Source organism: Lissotriton helveticus, chromosome 9 (genome assembly GCF_964261635.1).
Source record: "Lissotriton helveticus chromosome 9, aLisHel1.1, whole genome shotgun sequence".
NCBI lineage: Eukaryota > Metazoa > Chordata > Amphibia > Caudata > Salamandridae > Lissotriton > Lissotriton helveticus.
The window spans coordinates 243,420,238-243,439,861 of NC_136070.1; the positions used below are offsets into that span (position 1 = coordinate 243,420,238).

At 42.7% G+C, this 19,624-nt stretch overlaps 1 protein-coding gene across 2 annotated transcripts in view; it reads left to right on the plus strand.

Annotated features, from left to right (window-relative positions):
* Positions 1-19,624, plus strand: part of FERMT2 (FERM domain containing kindlin 2) — a 612,725-nt gene that overhangs the window by 580,619 nt on the left and 12,482 nt on the right. For both annotated transcript variants that reach the window (XM_078659827.1, XM_078659826.1), the window contains one exon: positions 1,447-1,588. In XM_078659827.1, the coding sequence (XP_078515953.1) occupies positions 1,447-1,588 (142 nt within the window). The remainder of the gene's footprint in view (positions 1-1,446; positions 1,589-19,624) is intronic.

A 19,624-nucleotide genomic window follows, 5' to 3' on the forward strand; every position in this document is an offset into this window, starting at 1 on the left:
ACTAAACCAAAGGCTGCTACCACCAAGTTGGGGTGCTATGTGCCAATCTTGGACATTTATCAGGGTGCAAATTGGGTGTCTCGCCATATGTTCATAAAGCACTACTGCTTGGATAGCCAGATCCTTTGGGAGGAGCATTTTGCCTGTTCTGTGCTATACAATTTCCTGGTCTGAACCATGCCACAGACTCCACTTGGGGCAGCACTCCTTTGGTATCTATTTACAAGGTGAGAAATTTAAGGTTGGAAGAATCAATCAGAAGAACACGTTACTTACCATTTGGTAAGTCTCTTTCTGGTGGATATTCTAACAGCAGGTTTCCCACCGACCTCACCCCGTTCTGTGGAATGGGCTAATCTAGCCCATACTAAGATTTAAATCTAGAAATCTTCACACTTGCACAATCTGATTATTGAAGGTTCAGCATACAACCGAGCAGACCGATATCAGATAGAAACTGATGTCAGCGCGCAGACATGTCGACTATGTAGGGGCCCCACCTAATCATCCAGGAAATGATGGAACTGATGTGAAGCCGCACCTGGCGACCTACCGGCACATAGCGGAATTGCTAAGAAAATTCTTAGGATCCAGTCTGGCACCAAACGGTATTCACAAAGTGAGGAATCTGCTATTAGAGTATTCACCAGAAAGAGCATTACCGAAGGTTAATAACTTGTTCTTTGCAACCACCTACACCCCAGACCCAGCCCTGTAGGGCACAACATTGCTGCATATATCTCAACAGTGGACCAACATTGCTGCATATTTCATGCACAACATATGAATCTGGAGGTTCATGTTTCAGTGGATAGACGAGGCTTTCCTGGAAGATATCAGAGTAACTTGGGTGTGTTCACTAAGTTTGACATAAGGCCTCTACCCTATTTAATATGGAAACTTCCAGGTATATGAAAATGTGCTATTATAGGGTTGTCTAACCTGTAACTGTAATCATTGCTGTCTTTGTTATGCTGGGTGCAGCAACTTTTAACAAATGTAGGGTTTTCCTTTTCGATTGATTGCTGCATGGTTTCCTTTGTTGAATGGATTCGTGCTGAAAACACTGGCTGAAAAATCAGTTGCTTACTGAGTAGCAAGAGGCGTCAATGGTGCAGATTGTATGTGTTTATTCTCTGCTCCCAACACCTTCCTCTTGCATATGCATGTTCGAAAAAATGTAATGTAAATATGTAAGCTTAAGGACTGTTCGCTGGCATTCCATTCTGACACTGAGGCAGGAAGAACAAGGACACCACACAGCCATTTTCTTTTCTGTTTTAACCTTTCAAGGGAAAATTCTGTGGAGGGTAAGATGCAGATTGTTGGTCCCTGAAGAATAACTTATGAGGGAACCGTCATTGCCGATTACCCTAGTAAAGGAAAGACTGACTATAATGTAACCAGCTGAAATTTAGTTTTCTTTCTGATTTCCATGTATTACAGATTCCAAGGAGGCAAGAAAGAAGAACTGATTGGAATTACCTATAACCGGATGATAAGGATGGATGCTAGTACAGGAGATGCAATTAAAACGTGGCGATTCAGCAACATGAAGCAATGGAATGTCAACTGGGAAATAAAAATGGTACTTTATTATTACACTTTAATTGCATATTAATGACTTTGAAGTAATGTGATGGCATTTAAATAACCATCCTTTTGGTAAAGTGTGGACCTATATTCTGTCTCATTTGAAGATGGTGGACTTATCTCTGTTTGGGCCCATACCTGAGCAAAGAATTGGCAACTTTCCATCTGAATCCCCCGATTTGTTTTCTAAACTTTATTTGTATTGCCCTTTTCAGTGGCATTAGACACTAAGCTAGGGCACCCATTCCCTGATATTCAAAAGCACTATAACACCACAAAGAGCATCCTAGCACTTTCAAAAGTATTTTACTTCCATTCCAAGAGGTACAACTGTGCGTTTTCTTCAAGTATTAAAGAAAGAAATGTTTTCTCAGGAGTTACCAGAGTACGATGGATAATATGCAAACCTTCATGCCCTTTTAGCAAGCATTAACCATTTGAAAGGAGTACCTTATCACTTTCTACATTTAACGAGTTCACCAATAGAAAAACATTTTAGTTCGTATTTAATTGGTCCTCTCCAAATTCACAATGTAATTTGCTCTGATAGTCATAAAAGGTTTACTTACTAACGCCATGTTTGTATGAAATCCTGGAAGTCCATTCTTTTTTCTTTTGATGTTTTTTAGTTAAACCAAGTAAACTGAAACATGCCAAAAGGCAACGGTTACTGTTTTTTTTTTTAAAACAAACCAATTAGCCAAAATAAAGGACCAAACAGTGTAGTGAGCGCAAAAAAGCATATGGGGAATGGTGCAATGCATACACTTTCAAAACTAAACCCTGCCAATAAAGCAATTGGTGTTCCTCGGGAAGATCCTGAACACCATTTTTTTTAAAGCTGTTTTTGGCGACTAATATTGTTTTGTGGGTAAAGGTGCAGGGTTGGAGGGTTATGATTGTCATTGAAGTTAAAAGGATATTTTTCTATTTTCAATTATGAGTAGAAAAAGTGTTTGGTTTCCCAGACCTTTCCTGGTTGTGTTCCACTTCCCAGCACTTTTGGTCCCTATGCTGGCACTTTTTGATTAAAACCCAGCCTTTACATGTAAGGTGTTGAGGTACGCTAACCACGATGTCTGCCTGGTGTATCTTCCGGTCTCGCACTCAATCAAGGACTGTGGACTTTGCCAGAGAATGTTGCTTAGGAAGCGAAGGGCTTCGCCTCTGGGCACCAAAGGGGGGATTGGACAGTCTTCTGCAGCTGCCACTTCTACCTCACAGGATCATCTCTCCCTGGTTTCCTCCCATGATGCTACTTTTGCTACCTCTGTAGGTAAGCAGCTCATCATTAACACTCCAAGGCAACGTCAAGGTGCTTGACCTTGGGAGGCAGGCATTTAATGTCTAGGTCCACATATGAACATTGAGGGGTTTAGACATCCTAAGGTCACCATGAAGGGACATTTTGACATGTTTGGAGGGTCGGGTGATGCTCCGAGAGTACTCCCCACTTTGGAGGATCCCGAGTGGCCTTCACCTCATGAAGGACCTATTTCCATCTTCCTCTCCCTCTTATCTGGTTACTAAAGATGTAGGAGTCATCTTTGGGGGATGAATAGACTCTTTCTCCTGCACCAAGTTCTCTGCAGAGGATTCTTCCACAAAAGCCTCCTGTAGTCTTTGTAAGTTCCAGTTCATCTGTAGACTGAACCTATCATCCAATCCAACCTTTTCAGACAGGTGTTGGGTCTCTGAGTGAATTGTTTTGCGAGTCTAAAGATGTCACTATCTGTACCTTCATGTAAGAGGCATAAAGAAGGTTTTTGACAGCCATGTGTTCTGTTGATCCCTGATTTCATTCTCCCAGTCCAAGAAGAGCCAAATGGTGCCGATCTTCACCTCATACTTCAGACTCACACTGGCCGTCTTCTGACCAGTATCTGTGGAGTTTATTCTATCTAGGTTCTCTCCTTGTTGACGTCTTCTAGGAGTTCTTCAACAGACCTGCAAGAAAGTTTAATCTGCGGACCACAAAATCGAAGGTCAGCACCTCAGTCATATTTTAGAGACCATCAAAACAAAACTAATCTAGTTCTGCTTGTTCCTGATTTGCAGGAGTCCATGATGGATAGCTTTGTGAGCTGTAAAACATTGTCTACAGAATACATTTTGGTCCGACTTGAATACCAGGGTCATGAAGACAGTGGTTCCAGCTCAAAAAGATGGCTGGCTCAACTTCCTCTAAACTACTAGAGAAAGAGTAGCACATGGGTTATAATGACCATGCCAGACTATCTCCAGTAGAATAAATACAGCTATTTGTTTTGTTATGTGTATTTGTAAAGTGCATAATCAGCCAGGAGAGTATAGATTATGCAGGTGGCAGTCTACCCAGGCCATTCCCTCTACTTTTGAGTTGCTATGATCGCTCTGTGGAGCACAATAAGTCAGTTCCTAGATTGTTTTCCAAAAAGGAAAATTATGGATTTTACAGACATTATCAAAAGAAGGAATGCCAGTTAATAGTTTTTCGCCCAACGTGCCTGTCTAGACAAAGGCTTGCCTTATGGAAATCAGTACCAATCTTCCTCAGTTCATTTCAAACTGCCAGGTGAGGCGCCCTTCAGAAGGGATAGCAGGCAACCACCAGACTAATTTCAACCTGCTTAGGTCTCATGCGTGACGTGTAGCTTGAGGGTCAGGATCGGCGAGTTGTCTTAGAAGGCTCTCCAGCAATGTCCTTGCCTCCGTGCCAGTATCTTCAGCAACATCATTGCTGACTAAAGAAGCAGTAGAGTTCTCCAGAGAAGGAGACTGGAAACAGGTGCTAGTCCGGTTATGTCTTGGTGCCCGAAATGCCTGGTGGGCTCAGACCAATTATAAACCTACATTTCTCTTCCAGGGAATACTCATCAATAGTCATAAGCACTGAATAGTCCTGCCCACGTGCGGGATCCCGGAGCAATAGCCAACAATATGCATATACCGTCCATTTTACTGCACAGAAACGTTTGCACATGGTGTGTAAAATAAAATAATTTTGGAATAAACCTACTTGTTGCTGTGCCGTGACTTCCGCCGAGAGGGGATGAAGAGGCGAGAGGACTCTAAGAAAAATATATATATATATATATATATATATATATGAAAGCTCACTCCCTCCCAGTCCTGGGGGAAATAAAGACAGCACACACGGGAATCTCTATAATGGCAACTTTACTCGCACAGACGCGTTTCGGAAGGGGAGGGAAGAACAAACCCCCAGAAAACGAAGAAAAACCAGACGAGGGGGCCGGAAGAGGAAGAGGAAGGGCGCCGAATGTGGGGGCCCAGACACGCAGAACGCGAGCCACAAGGGGAAAAAGATGGTAGGCCGTGAGGAATCAACGGATAACCTTACCATCATAAATCTCTCCGCGAGGATGCTCTCACCATCAGAAGAATCAGTCCTCAAATTGGGATTAACTTTTTGTCCAGACAGTAACCTCGAGTACACACAGACTAGAATTGACTTGTATCAATTCATTAGGAAACTACGCCTGCATAAATTCTTCAAGACAAAACCAACAGCTGATGAAGCTAAAGTCATCAGATCACGTTACAAAGACACTGACCTATTGAAGGTGAATGAATTGACAACTTTGGAGCTATTAGAAGAACTAAGTTTGGAAAATACAGGGAGGGCGCCGTCAGCGCAACCTGAAACACTGTCTCAGAGACTAAGGTCGGTGGAAATCGAACAAGAAGCCCCAGTCAGTGGTTTAAAATTGAAGTCCAAATTTGTGCCTCCAACCCAAACCGACATGATTGACACTTTCTCTGAGTTAGTGATTCGTGATCTAAGGAGAATGCGTACACACAGGAAACCTGGGGGATATCGTGATAATCTAACTGAATTACAGCGGAACGCGATAAAAACATTGGCTGACGATACGTCAATAGTCTGTAAACCCTCGGATAAAGGAGGAAACGTGGTCATCTTGTCGCGTGAAGATTATGTCCAGGAAGCTATGCGACAACTGCAGGATGGCTCTTGTTATGAATTGACGACCAAGCAAAGATATCAGTCTAGCATCACAACTTTGCACGGACTGTTGAAAAAGTGGTATGATAAACAGATGCTGGAAACAGAAGAATATCTTTTCTTGAAAACATTACATCCTGTTACCCCCACTTTTTACTACTTGCCCAAAGTTCATAAGAACATGGATAAACCACCAGGGCGTCCCATTATTTCATCTATGGGTAGCCTTAGTGAGAATTTATCTAAATTCTTAGATCATTACCTATTCGAAATGGTGTTGGGCCTCAAGTCTTACATCCGAGACACTGCTGATTTCATTGAGAAAATTGAGGCAATTGCTTGGCAACCAGGATACTGCCTGCTGACTCTCGACATTACCAGTCTCTACACCAGCATTGAGCATGCACAGGGAATGAAGGCGATCCAGTACTTCTTAGGGAAGAGACAACTGAAATATGCCCAACATAATGCTATGTTGATGGAATTAGTTGCATTTTGTCTTGAAAATAACATCTTTCTCTTTCAGGATGATTTGTTTAGACAGTTGTCTGGTACTGCCATGGGTTCCTGCTTCGCCCCCAGCTACGCGAATTTATTCGTGGGCTGGTGGGAGGAGCAGGAAGCCTGGGGGCCTGAGAAAGAACAATGGTCAAACTGTATCGTTTGCTGGTATCGTTACATTGACGATTTGTGCATAGTGTGGAATGGTTCTGTGGAGACAGCAGGGCAGTATATAAAGGTGTTGAATGATAACAACTGTAATCTAATCTTTACTGGAAATATTAGCACAAGCGAAGCAGTGTACCTAGACTTGAGAATAGAGGTGATTAACAACATGATTCAAACTTCCCTCTATAGAAAACCGACAGCGGGAAACAGTACGTTGCATGCGTCATCTAATCATCCACAGAAACTCATCAAGAGTATACCTTATGGTGAGCTTCTACGGCTTAAGCGTAACTGTTCCACTAACGAGGATTTCGAATTGGCGGCACAAGAGAGCAATGACAGATTTGAGGCGAGGGGGTACAGTAGGCAACTGTTAAGGAACACTCTGGATAGAGTAAGGGCACAACCCAGGCAGACTTTGTTTGTAAAAAAGCAGAAACCCTTTACGGATATAGAGAAATTTAGGATGGTTACACCTCACTCCAAAGATTGTCAACAACTGAGGAGTATCCTTAAGAGACATTGGCACATTTTGCAAAAAGATAACATCATAGGGAGTGATATACCTGCCAATCCCTTAATTACCTTTAAGAGAGCACGCTCGTTGAGAGATACCTTGGTACATAGTCATCTGTCATCTGTCCCGGTACGCACGAGCAATTTAAAAGATGCGAAAGGCTACTTTCCTTGTGGCCGATGCAAAGCCTGTGCCAATAGTAAAAGGGTTTACTCTTATGAAATCATGGGTTGTGGTACCAGAAAGAAGAGGAAAATAAATCAGTTCCTCACATGCACCACCCCTTTTGCAGTCTATTGTCTTCTCTGCCCCTGTGGGCTTAGGTACATAGGCAGCACTATCAATCCCGTGAAATTACGTATTCTGGAGCATATGCGGGCGATAGTGAACAGAGATTTTACATACCCTGTCGCCAGACACTTTTCGATCAAACACAAGAGCGACAGGAACCTGTTACAGTACTTTTGCCTTGATGCGATCCCAGACAATATCAGGGGAGGGGATAAACTGCAAAAACTTCGCAGGTTAGAATCCCGGTATATCATAGACTGTCAAACCAAAGCCCCCTGGGGATTAAATTGTGGGGAGGAATTGACTGTGCATCTAGGGAGTTGAAATGGTAATGCCACACAGTATTTCTAGTGTAAATATTAAGTGAATTACAGCTACACGACAATGCTTGTTTGTAAATAGTGTCTTTCAGCAATTAATCATCATTGAGTGTCTGGTATCACGAGACGATGTATGTCCTGTGATGTATTATACTTCTTTTGTTTTTTCAGGATTTTTGTGAAATTTTGCAACTTTTGTGTTAATATTTTATAAAGCAACATCCGAGAGTGATTGGCAAAAATGATGGTATTGGGTATTTGGAAATCTATACGGCAGCCTTAGTGTTGCCTTAGGCCGATCCACGGCAAGATTTATAATCCATTTCCCGGTAGATTAGTGAGAGGAGATGTGCCGATTCACGGCAATATTTTATTATGTAAATTTTTGTCAGAAAGTCGAGTGGCTTTTTCACAAATAAGAAATGTGGTAATGTATGAAAAATGTATTGTTTAAATACGAGTATGCTAATGCGGGATGAAATGCATTAGCAATATGGCGCACACGCGTCAGTCCTCTCTCTGTGTTTGCTAATACAGCTCGTTTGTTGAATTTGAAATAAATGGCGCCAAGTCGCGTGTTACGATGTAACTAACATTGAGGAAGGAAGCGTTGCTTCCGAAACGCGTCTGTGCGAGTAAAGTTGCCATTATAGAGATTCCCGTGTGTGCTGTCTTTATTTCCCCCAGGACTGGGAGGGAGTGAGCTTTCATATAGAAGCGCGAAGCTCTGACGCGCTGAGACGAGCACCCGCTGCAAGTGTGCACCGGACTTTGGAGCAGTGAGCTTGGATATATATATATATATATATATTACACGCTGAATCCTGACCGCCAAAGATGACGGTAACAACAGGCGTGGACCTCGTCTTCGATCAAGTGTTTAGTTAAATCGTAAACACACATAAAGCCACAACACAAGAGTCATTGCCAGCAATCCATTTGATTGCGTTTAAAGTGCAAGAGCGAGTGCCCTCCCTGACGCGTTTCGCTCCGCAGGCGGAGCTTGATCACATGACGCATCAGGAGTAGGACTTGCATTAAATTAAAATTAAAAGCCCAAGCGCCTAAAGAAACATGACGCAAAGGTTGCAATAAAGCAAAAAGGTAAACAATTTGTGGTTCAAATAATGATGCCATTTGAATTGTGTTTTTTCATGTATGTACAAGGGGACAGAAATAAGAGCATAGTGCTCACATGTCATGTCAAGAACTGGACGTTGCATAAATCAGTAGAATGAATAATTTTAGGGTGAAAAAAACAAGTTATTCATTAAACTTATCAACCTAAGGACTATGAGATGATGATATAAAAGAATGTGCAGCACAACTGATACATCACAAATGGAAATAAAAACAGTGTGTTTAAACTGAAAAAAACATAGGTTTCAGGCGTTATATAGTTAGGAATTAGCTTCTAAAAAACCTTTGAAATTCACTAAAAAAACTAAGTTTTAGAGGTGTTATAGTTAGCTGGATATTTCACTCATACAAAACCATTGAAATTGCTCCTATATAGTTAGTTGTACTAACTATATTTCGCGCACCCGCAATCCACTGCTGATGATGTCACATATTAGATCATTCATGACATGGTCAGTGACATCACTGATGACATCTCAAATGACATCACTGATGACATCACTGATGACATCATCCAGTGAATGTGGTTTGCTTCGTTATTTAAATATGCATTATATATATATATATATAGCAATTTGCATTGAAGAATGAGTGGATATATATAAATAAATATTTGGATGGAGGATTTAGTAGCAGTGTAATTGACTGTTTACTTGACCAATTTATAATGTCTCACTAAATATAGTGGATAGTGACTAAACTGTGTGAATATCTGTATCTCTTTGTCAGTTGTGTAAACCGATTCTACAGTTGGTTACTAGCTATGTGAAAGTCTATATTAGTTATTGATTAGTTAACTGAGTATTTGTATGGGAGTGTGAAAGTGTGTGTGTTTCGGTGGGGTGTGTGTGACTGTCCAAAGATGTGTGAATAGTTGATTCAGTAGATATATGAAGTTAAAACTACATGTTCTAACAGTTTGGGTGAGTGAATCTCTTTATGGGTGTGGTGATGAGCAAATATATTTCTCAATGGTACACTTCCAACAAACTAGAAAAATAAAAGGCAGTGTATGTGTCAGTTTTTGTATATAAATAAGTATACATAAGACTCAATGATTGTGTGAGTGACTGTATGGATAACTGTATACTTGTAGTAATGATTTTATAATTCACTAAGTATGACTTACTATCTAAATGAATAGATGAAGTGGTGTTTGTAGAAGTGTTTTGCTAAGTAAATATGTAAGTATGATCCATTGTTTGCATAAGTGAGTAGGATGACTTCATATGTGAATAGGATGTGTGCTGTTGTTTAATGTCGATATAGGTGTATAAGTATTTTTGATAGTGTTCTATTGTTCATTGACAGCATGTATGAGTGAATCCACAGGTAAGTGATTAGATGTGTGTATACATCTATGAATCACTGAGTGGATTTTTAGATACTTGTATTGCTGTGACAATGGATTCAAATATGATACTCTGTATTTTACAAAGAGTGATGAAAAATTGTAATAGTGTATGAAAAGGTGTATGTGATTGTCACGTGGATGATGTCATCAGTGATGTCATTTGAGATGTCATCAGTGATGTCACTGACCATGTCATGAATGATCTAATATGTGACATCAGCAGTGGATTGCGGGTGCGCGAAATATAGTTAGTACAATTAACTATATAGGAGCAATTTCAATGGTTTTGTGTGAGTGAAATGTCCAGCTAACTATAACACCCCTAAAACTTATAGTTTTTTGAGTGAATTTCAACGGTTTTTTTAAAAGCTAATTCCTAACTATATAAGGCCTGAAACCTATGGTTTTTTCATTGAATTTCGAAGGTTTTTTAAATAACAATTTTTAAATCTATTAATTATTTTTATATACTGATTTACTACATTTTTGCAGGCAGGTGTTCAGAGGGCACGCCCCCTTTTTACAACGTTCTGCAGCGCAACCCCTGGCGCGTTTGAAGAGGAGGAACTAATTCCCTTTGCATACTGGGGGTCCCTGGGGGGCAACTAGCCCACCAGGAGCCTCCAGTATAAGCCAGGGAGCTGCATTACAGAGAGGTGTAATGAGGCCACACCCTTTTTTACACATCTCTGCAACGCAGCCCCCGGGCATGTTTGCAGAGGGGGGAACTAATTCCCCCTGCATACTGCGGGTCCCTGGGGGCCAACTAGCCCACCTGGAACCTGCAGTATGTGCCAGGGGGCTGCATTGCAGAGAGGTGTAATGAGGCCACACCCTTTTTTACACCTCTGCAGCGCAACCCCTGGCGTGTTTGCAGAATAGGAACTAATTCCCCTTGCATACTGGGGGTCCCTGGGGGCCAAGTAGCCCACCAGGAGCCTCCAGTATGCGCCAAGGGGCTGTGTTGCTTTGCCCCGGGGGTGGCGGTCCCCGGGGCAGTGTTGGGGGGACTGTGGACCCCCCACACTTCTTTATCACTATGCCGCCGCGATTTGGTCCCCCCGGGGGGTAATTTTTAAAAAAACAGACCAGGTTTTTTAAAAAAGAAATGTGGGCCTTTTTGGTCCTTGTGGGACCACCTGGGCAGGCCTAGGGGGTCAGGGTGTATCTACCCTGCCCCCTTTTTTGTGTTCTTCACGTTTGTTTTTCTGCTTTCTTGTGCCTCGGTCTATCTACACGTGTATATATATATATATATATATTCCTTCGCGCTTTACCTCGTCGCAGGGGGAACACATTCACGCTGGTGCCATCAACGGGATCGAGGTCGTCTCCCGCTTTACATCCAACCCAAGTTTTTCAAAATTGATGGCACTCCACTCAGAGGTTGCTTTTCAAGTTGTTTATTGACAACAATAGAGATCGCCTACGCGTTTCGAACTGAAGCGTTCTTGATCACGGCATAATTTTAGACAGTCAGTCCTTCTTTACTTTCCCATTAAATACACATGTAGGTAGCTGTGCATTGTGGGCCTTGTAGTGCAGCTTATTTACATGTGTGCATTTGAACAATTTAATTCATTGGACAAATGATGTGCATTGGCAATTATTTCAAATACACTTGTTTTCTTAAGAACTAGATTCTTGGGCTTAGTGCCCTTTATATATTTTTTCTATTTACAGGTGTATTGGCAGATAAACAAATCTGAGTATTTTTCCCATTGCCTGTGCGGCCTTGCGGCGAAATGCTTCCCATCCGCTCATATCAGTAGTTAATGCAATATTCTCTGATATGCCCTTGTGTGTTTAATCAGGGATTATGTTAACTGTGAACAGCTATATGTATGTGCATATACTAATGTGCTTGGGAGCATTAGAGATTAAATTGTTCAAATGCACACATGTAACAACTTGAAAAGCAACCTCTGAGTGGAGTGCCATCAATTTTGAAAAACTTGGGTTGGATATATATATATATATATATATATATATATATATATATATATATATATATATATATATATATATATGTGTATATATATGTGTATATATATGTATATATATATGTATATATATATGTGTGTATATATATATGTGTGTATATATATGTATATATGTGTGTATATATATGTATATATATATGTATATGTGTATATATATATATATATGTGTATATATATATATGTGTATATATATATATATGTGTATATATATATGTGTATATATATATATATATATATATATATATATATGCATTTATATATATATGCATTTATATATATATATATGTGTGTGTATATGTATATATATGTATATATGTGTATATGTATATATACATACATATAATCTGCATATCTATATAAATATAAATGCATGCATACATATGCATATATGCATACATATGCATGTTATTTACATGAAAGTTTGAAAAACACTATTAAAAGCAAAGCTAAAAAGCCACCTCATTACAAACAGAATGGCTTTAACTTAAACGAGGGCGCGATCTATTGCATTTTCAATGCTTGTTTACTTTGGTTCCATCAAGAAGGCATTCAGATGGGTCACACATTTGCCATAAATTATGAATGTTAGCACTCTAGTTGCTCATTATATCATTGTAGTAAAGCTACTGCTCACCAGGGAAGTCTGCTGCTGGTATTCAAAGTGCATGTTTCAGTCTGCATGTCAGAATTCTTTTAATGAAATAGAAGAGGATTTGAGAAGTCACTCAAAATGTGCCCTAATTTTTCTTTCGGAAGCACTAATCATACTTTCTATGGCAAAATTAACCCCCTCATTTTGTTCCTTTTTAAATTACATGTTTTCAGAATTACCACTTCATTCCAATCAAGATGGCTTCTGTTGTGCCATACTTTTGTCATAAGTAAGACTGTTAGCGCTCTAGTTGTTCTTTAGAACACTCTGGGACATTCTGTCATTGGGCTATACTTGGGCTACATCTGGGTGATATTTGGGCTACATTTGGGCTCTTTTGTCTCTGGTGGCCATCTTGGGAGACTGCATGTCAGAATTTTTTAATGAAATAGAATGGGATTTGAGAAGTCACTCAAAATGTGCCCTAATTTTTCTTTCTGCAGCACTAATCATACTTTCTATGGCAACATTTATCCTCATATTGTTCCTTTTTAAATTAAATGTTTTCAGACTTACCACTTCATTTCAATCAAGATGGCTTCTGGTGTGCCATACTTTTGTCATAAGTAAGACTGTTAGCGCTCTAGTTGTTCTTTAGAACACTCTGGGAAGCTGCAGTAGAACACAAAGGAATCCACTGACAGTCTCTGTCCTTGTTGGATGTACATGTTTTACTGAGAATGTCAGACTTCATTCTCACATGACTGAGAAAGATATTGTGAATTTACAGAAAATATGCTTTCAGTTTAGCTTATAGATCCCCTTCCAAACCACTGTGGAAAAAGCATGAGATAATAGTTTTCTTTCAAACATGATTCATGATATCCCCGCAGAAGGCTTTTTCACATGGTAAAATCACCATAGAACACACCACAATTCCTAAAATGAGTATGGTACCATCAACAAATGATTTATAATTTAACTAAAGTCCTAAAACCCTCTATTAACTACAATGCTTTTTAATGAGGTGCTATCATGTATATTGGTCCCAAGATGGCTGCCAACACTTCTTTGATGAAGAATTTGAATTTTGAAAACAATTTTGTTTTTGCCTTGGGGGTCCTTGTAAATGTAAATGTATTTAGATTTATATAGCGCACTAATCACCCTGGGGTCTCAAGGCGCTTGCTTAGGGAACCCGTCCTGGTATTCCCCTGTGAGATACCCCGGCAGGGTATTCACAAGGTGAAAGCCAGGCATCCTGCCGCGAGGGGCCGTAGTGGAGATTAAGCAAGCTATTGCCCAGAGTCGCAGAGTGTGACCCCGTGAGTCGAGTAGGCACCGGAGCGAGAATTGTCGAGTCCATGGAATTTTTTTGAGCCCGAGACCCGCCGAGACGGGGAATCGAACCCTGGTCCACGGCTGATCTCAGCTTCCGGGTCTGCCGCCTCTAACCACTGAGCCACGCTGCTCAGGGGGTCCTTGTGGGACCCCCTGAGCAGGTCTAGGGGGTCAGGTTGCTTCTACCCTGCCCCCTTTTTGAGTTCTACACATTTGTTTTTCTGCTTTCCTGTGCCTCAGTCTACTGAGGCACAAGATGGCTGCCAACACTTTCTGGTTTGGAGTGTTGACAGATATTGGCAGCCAATCAGAATGCAGCTCATGCTCGGAAAGGTAAGCTTACAGTAAGCTTACACGTAAGCTGCTATAGATATATATATTTTGTCTCTTTTGATTTTCTCAGGAACTACTGGAGGGATTTTCACCAAATATAGCAAAGGCACATCTGCGTACCAGTCCCTACAATTTTGCAAAGTTTGGCGTAATCCCGTTCAGCGGTTGGGGCTGTAGACTTGTCAGACCGTCCAATGGAAATTAACATGGGGAAAACACGTTTTGGGACCCCCCTTTTTTCTCAGCCCCCACTTCACGAATCCCCCCGAAACTTTCAGTGAAGGAGCGCAGCAGAGCTGGCCAAAATTGTGTAAAATTACACACAAATTCCTCAACCGGCACCAGAGTTATTCCCAATAGAAAGTTGCGGATTTCCTATGGTAGCCAATCCTAACTATATATACCTACTGGCGACCGCCAGTAGGTAATATAAATATAAATATAAATATATATATATATATATATATATATATATATATGTATATATATATATATATATGTGTATATATATATATATATATATATATATATACCCCCATAAATATAGATATTATGCATATACATATGCAGCTTGAAAAACACCATACTAGGCTAAAAAAACTGCCATTATTGCATGTAAATCTTTTACATTTAACTAAATAAAGATATATAAATCACCACATATGATATATGTAAAGAAGCAAACTGCCCTGAGTTTCTTTGAAACATACAACCTTTATTTTCAAAGGTAAAAACAGGCAGGATCATAAAGGCAGGTTTAGCCTAGAGAGGCTGCATAGTAACAACTGAAAAATTGGTGCCGTGCCCTTAAGACCTCCAGGAACCCCCATGCTCCCATCATGCACCACAGGTGACAGTTAGGTCAGTTCTTTTTTCCGGCTCCTTCTGTGAGGATCCTGGAGCAATGGGCTCGCCAGTTGGTGATATTTTATCGCTTTTTTCTGGTATTTCTCAATTTGTTCGTCTTCACTCAACGTCTTTAGCCTTTGTTTGACTAAATCAACAATTTTTTCCTGGTTTTTGCCTATTTTTCCAGTCATAATGCCGGCCTTATTTGTTAAGTGTCCGGCCTGTGGTAAAAAAATGGCCAAAACAGACCCTCATTCGCTCTGTATTGCTTGTTTACCATCTTCTCACAAGCCAGAACTATGCTACCACTGCAGCAAGATTTCTAACAGAACCCTCAGGGAGAGGGCGAAGATCAAACTGAGGTCTCTTCCCGAGAGAGGAGAATCAGTAAGTGGAAGAGAAAAATTTCGCTCCAGAAAGGCTTCATCTCATCTTAAAGAACGCAAGGACAAAGGTGAGAAGAGGAGACATTGGTCTCCGGCTCCGTCGAGGGACAGATCTTCCTCCAAGGTACCTCTGTGTTCCAAATCAGCGTCAAAATCACCATTGAGGCATCTGTCGACGTCGACGAAGCAAGGTGAGAAGAGACAGAGGATAAGGTCTCCTTCTGCACGTAGGCGGTCCAGGTCTGGCTCGCCTACGACGGCAAGAGGTCGGAACTCGACGTCGTCTCATCGACGTCGACGGTCGCCGCCGAGAGGCTCTGGGCTGACATCAAGATCGCCATCGAGAGGTGCCATGACGTCGAACCGCCCATTGCAGGTTTCGACGCCGAAGAGAGCCAGCCATTCGACGTCGAGACACACGACGCCGAGGAGAACATCGCCGTCGAGGCATACGACGTTGACGCCCAGGAGACCATCGCCATCTAGGAGGTCGCCATCTAGGAGGTCGCCGTCGAGGAGGTCGCCGTCGAGGAGGTCACTGTCAAGGAGGTCCCTACTGTGTCCTCGAGGAGTTCCTCGTCCTCTCCTGGACTTTAGATAGTACAGATCTCCCCAGAGCCCTCGAGAGCACCTTCTCCAATTCAACCGGCAACTAATATCTCGCCAAGATGGCTGGGAGATATTAAAGAGTGGAAGATCAGGAGAATTAATCTTCCAAGGTCTGTTTCCCGTGCTAGGTCACCTATAATTAACCTTCCAAGATCTGCATCAAGATCACCTTTAAGGCGGTCGGGGCACTCTCCAAGGAGACATGAGCGTACTCCTCCGAGAATCTCCATCAGCGAGAAGGTGATCCTCACCCTCTCCCAGGAGTAGAACATAACGTCACCGTTCTTCAAAGAGGCGCAGTCGTAGTTCCTAGACAAGGTCCACGAATTCGAGGAGGGAGTATTCTCCAACGCTGTCCTCATCCCCTCCGTGTAGGATATCACCAATTGATGACGTGATAACCTTTAATGAGGTCCTCTGCCGTGGGGCAGCAAAACTTCACATCGAAATGCCGATCTCTACTACTAAGACATCAGTATTATTCGAAACCCTGCACCAAAAGTCAAATTCTAGGCCCCTTCTCCCTTTGGTTCCAGGTCTGTTGGAACCAGCTCTTCACAAGTTCTTAACTCCCGCAGCGTTGGGAGCGGTGCCATCGGCGATCTTGAAGTATAAAGCTCCTGACAATGATCCTTTATTTCTGAGGGCTGAACCACCACCTGATTCTGTGATTGTGTCAGCTGCATATAAAAATCAAACAGGAGCGGCGTCATCTTCTGTGCCGCCGGATAAGGACAGTAAGGCTATGGACTCGGTGGGGAAGAGAATGTGTTCCACCTCTGCATCCTACATGAGGGTCGCCAGTGCTTCGGCCCTGCTGGGTCGTTATGACCGTGCACTATGGAACTCCATGGCCCGTTTCGCGGAAAAGCTTCCTAAGGAGGATAAGCAAGATTTCCTTGAGACCCTGCACAAAGGTGGGCTAGTGGCTAACCAAGTGATCAGTGCAGCCGCTGATGCTTCTGATCTATCTACGCATGGTTACTCACATGGACATTGCGCCAGACGCTCGGCTTGGTTGAGGCTCACAGGACTTAAGCCTGAAGCACAACACCGAATACTTAATCTTCCTTTTAACGGATCATCACTCTTCGGATCTCATGCTGACGATGAGATGTCACGAATGAAAACAGAGTTGGATACAGTGAAAGCCGTTGGTCTGGAAAAAAGGAAGGATTTTAAGCGAAAATACCGCCTTACGACCGGAGACAGAACCAGCAGAGGGTTCAAACCCCTCAATGGTCATCACAGCAAAATCAGGGGAGATCTCAATTCTTTTCCATGTTTCAAAAGCGTTCGTGTTTAATAAAGTTTCGCGTGCTGGCCCGGAATCGTGGACTGTCCTGCCACGTGATGAATGAAATCACTGGAGCAAGTGGGGGCGGGTTTGCACCCCACTCCGGACGCACAGCGTCCAGTGAGATCTCAATTCTCCCAGCATCGCCCTGGTAGAGGAAGAGGTGGCATTTCCAGACAGTCCGCACCTGGTAACAAGCAGCTTCCCCTGGCTCCGTTACCCACTCCGGTGGGGGTGGGGGGGGGAGTGTTCATTTTTGCCTGGAAGAGTGGACAAAGATCACACTAGACAAATGGGTTCTGAATATTGTAAGGAATGGGTATACCATCAGATTCAAGTCCCCCCCACCTTCCATTCCGCCTCAAAAGACTGTCACTCATCGTTTACATCTTTTGAGGAAAGAGGTGTCTGCCTTACTCCTAAAAAATGCCATCGAGGAGGTCCCAACGTACCAGTGTCGACAAGGGATCTACTCCAGATACTTTCTGGTATTAAAGAAAGGTCCAAACATGGAGTTCAGGCCCATACTAGATCTCTGACGTCTCAACAAATTCATTCAGCGAGAAAAGTTCAGAATGCTAGCGTTACATCAAATAATACCACTTCTGCATCAAGGGGACTGGATGTGTTCCATAGATCTTCAAGAAGCTTACTTTCACATTCCCATCTCCCCAAAGCATTGAAAATTTCTGAGGTTTTGCGTCCAATCAAACCACTTCCAATTCAGTCAGCTCCTCGCACCTTCTCAAAGTGCATGGCAGTAGTAGCGGCTTTCCTTAGGAGGAGACACATTTTCGTCTACCCTTACCTAGACGACTGGCTCCTAAAAAGTGCGTCCCCGGCTCTATTACAGCAGCATCTCACGTTTTGCATTCACCAGCTGCGGAGACTCTGTCTACATGTAAACTTCAAAAAGTCCATCCTCAATCCAACACAGAGGATACACTATCTGGGCGCACTTCTGGATTCAGACGACGCAAAAGCGTATTCTTCGGAGGAGAGACTATCCTCCATTCTCCTCAAGTGTCTGACTCTCCTGAAGACTCCTCGGCCCACAGCCAGGCAGATCTCCTCCCTTCTAGGGTCTATGGCCTCGTGCATTTTCCTCGTTCTAAACGCCACGTTGCACATGAGACCTCTACAGCAGTCCCTGGAGGATCAGTGGTCCCAGTTTTCCTATCGTTGGGAGGACAAACTGTCACTACCTTTATCGGTTCATCCGATGGTGGATGCATCGGAGTCATCTGGTAGTGGGAGTTCCTTTCCAGGAGGACATGCCAAGACAATCGCTGGTGAAGGATGCGTCCCTTCAGGGATGGGGCGCTCATCTGGGTTAGCTTCAGATTCAAGGAGTGTGGTCAGACAAAGAGCGTATGTATCACATAAACATGTTGGAACTCAGAGCTGTACACCTAGCTCTCAAAGCTTTCTTTCCCGCGATCAAAACGTCCTCTGCTTGTTCAAACGGACAATACAACAACGATGTACTATCTGAACAAGCCGGGCGGAACGAAATCCAGACCTCTGTCGCTGGAAGCGCAAGCAATCTGGAAGTGGCTTCTGGCTCGAGACATGAAAATATCGGCGGTTCATCTGCCGGGTGTCCTCAACGTCCAAACAGACGACCTAAGCAGGCACTTCTCAGAAGCACACAACTGGGTCTTAAAAGAAGAAGTGGTACGAGACATCTTCCAGGCCTGGGGGACAACAGAAATCGATCTCTTTGCGGACGCCGTAAACGCTAAATGCCGCGTCTTCGCATCCAGGTACCCACAACAGGGTTCCAAGGGGAATGCTCTGTGGATAGACTGGTCGGAGGCATTACTCTACGCTTTTCCACCGATTCCACTCATTCCCTTGGTGATCAAGAAACTGTACAAGTCCAAGACGAACATGATCCTGGTGGCTCCAGATTGGCCTCGCCAATGGTGGTTCCCAGACCTCCTGCACCTGTCCAAAGTACCGCACAGGAGGCTGCCTTGCCATCCAGATCTGCTGACCAGAGCGCACGGCAGGGTGTTTCATCCCAACCTACCATCTCTGAAGCTAGCAGTGTGGCCTCTTGCAGGACTGTAAGCACATTTTAAGAGAGGCGAGGAGAGCTTCTACAAGAAAGTCGTACACTTTCAAGTGGAAGCGTTTTTTCATGTGGTGCACTGCTGAAGGTCATGACCCTATTAGAGGTCAAGAACAGGTACTGTTACCATACTTACTTTCTTTGGCCAAAGCAGGTTTACAGTATTCTTCCATAAAGGTCCATCTGGCAGCAGTAACAGCATATTCTTATGCACTGCTGAAGTTCATGACCCTATTAGAGGTCAAGAACAGGTACTGTTACCATACTTACTTTCTTTGGCCAAAGC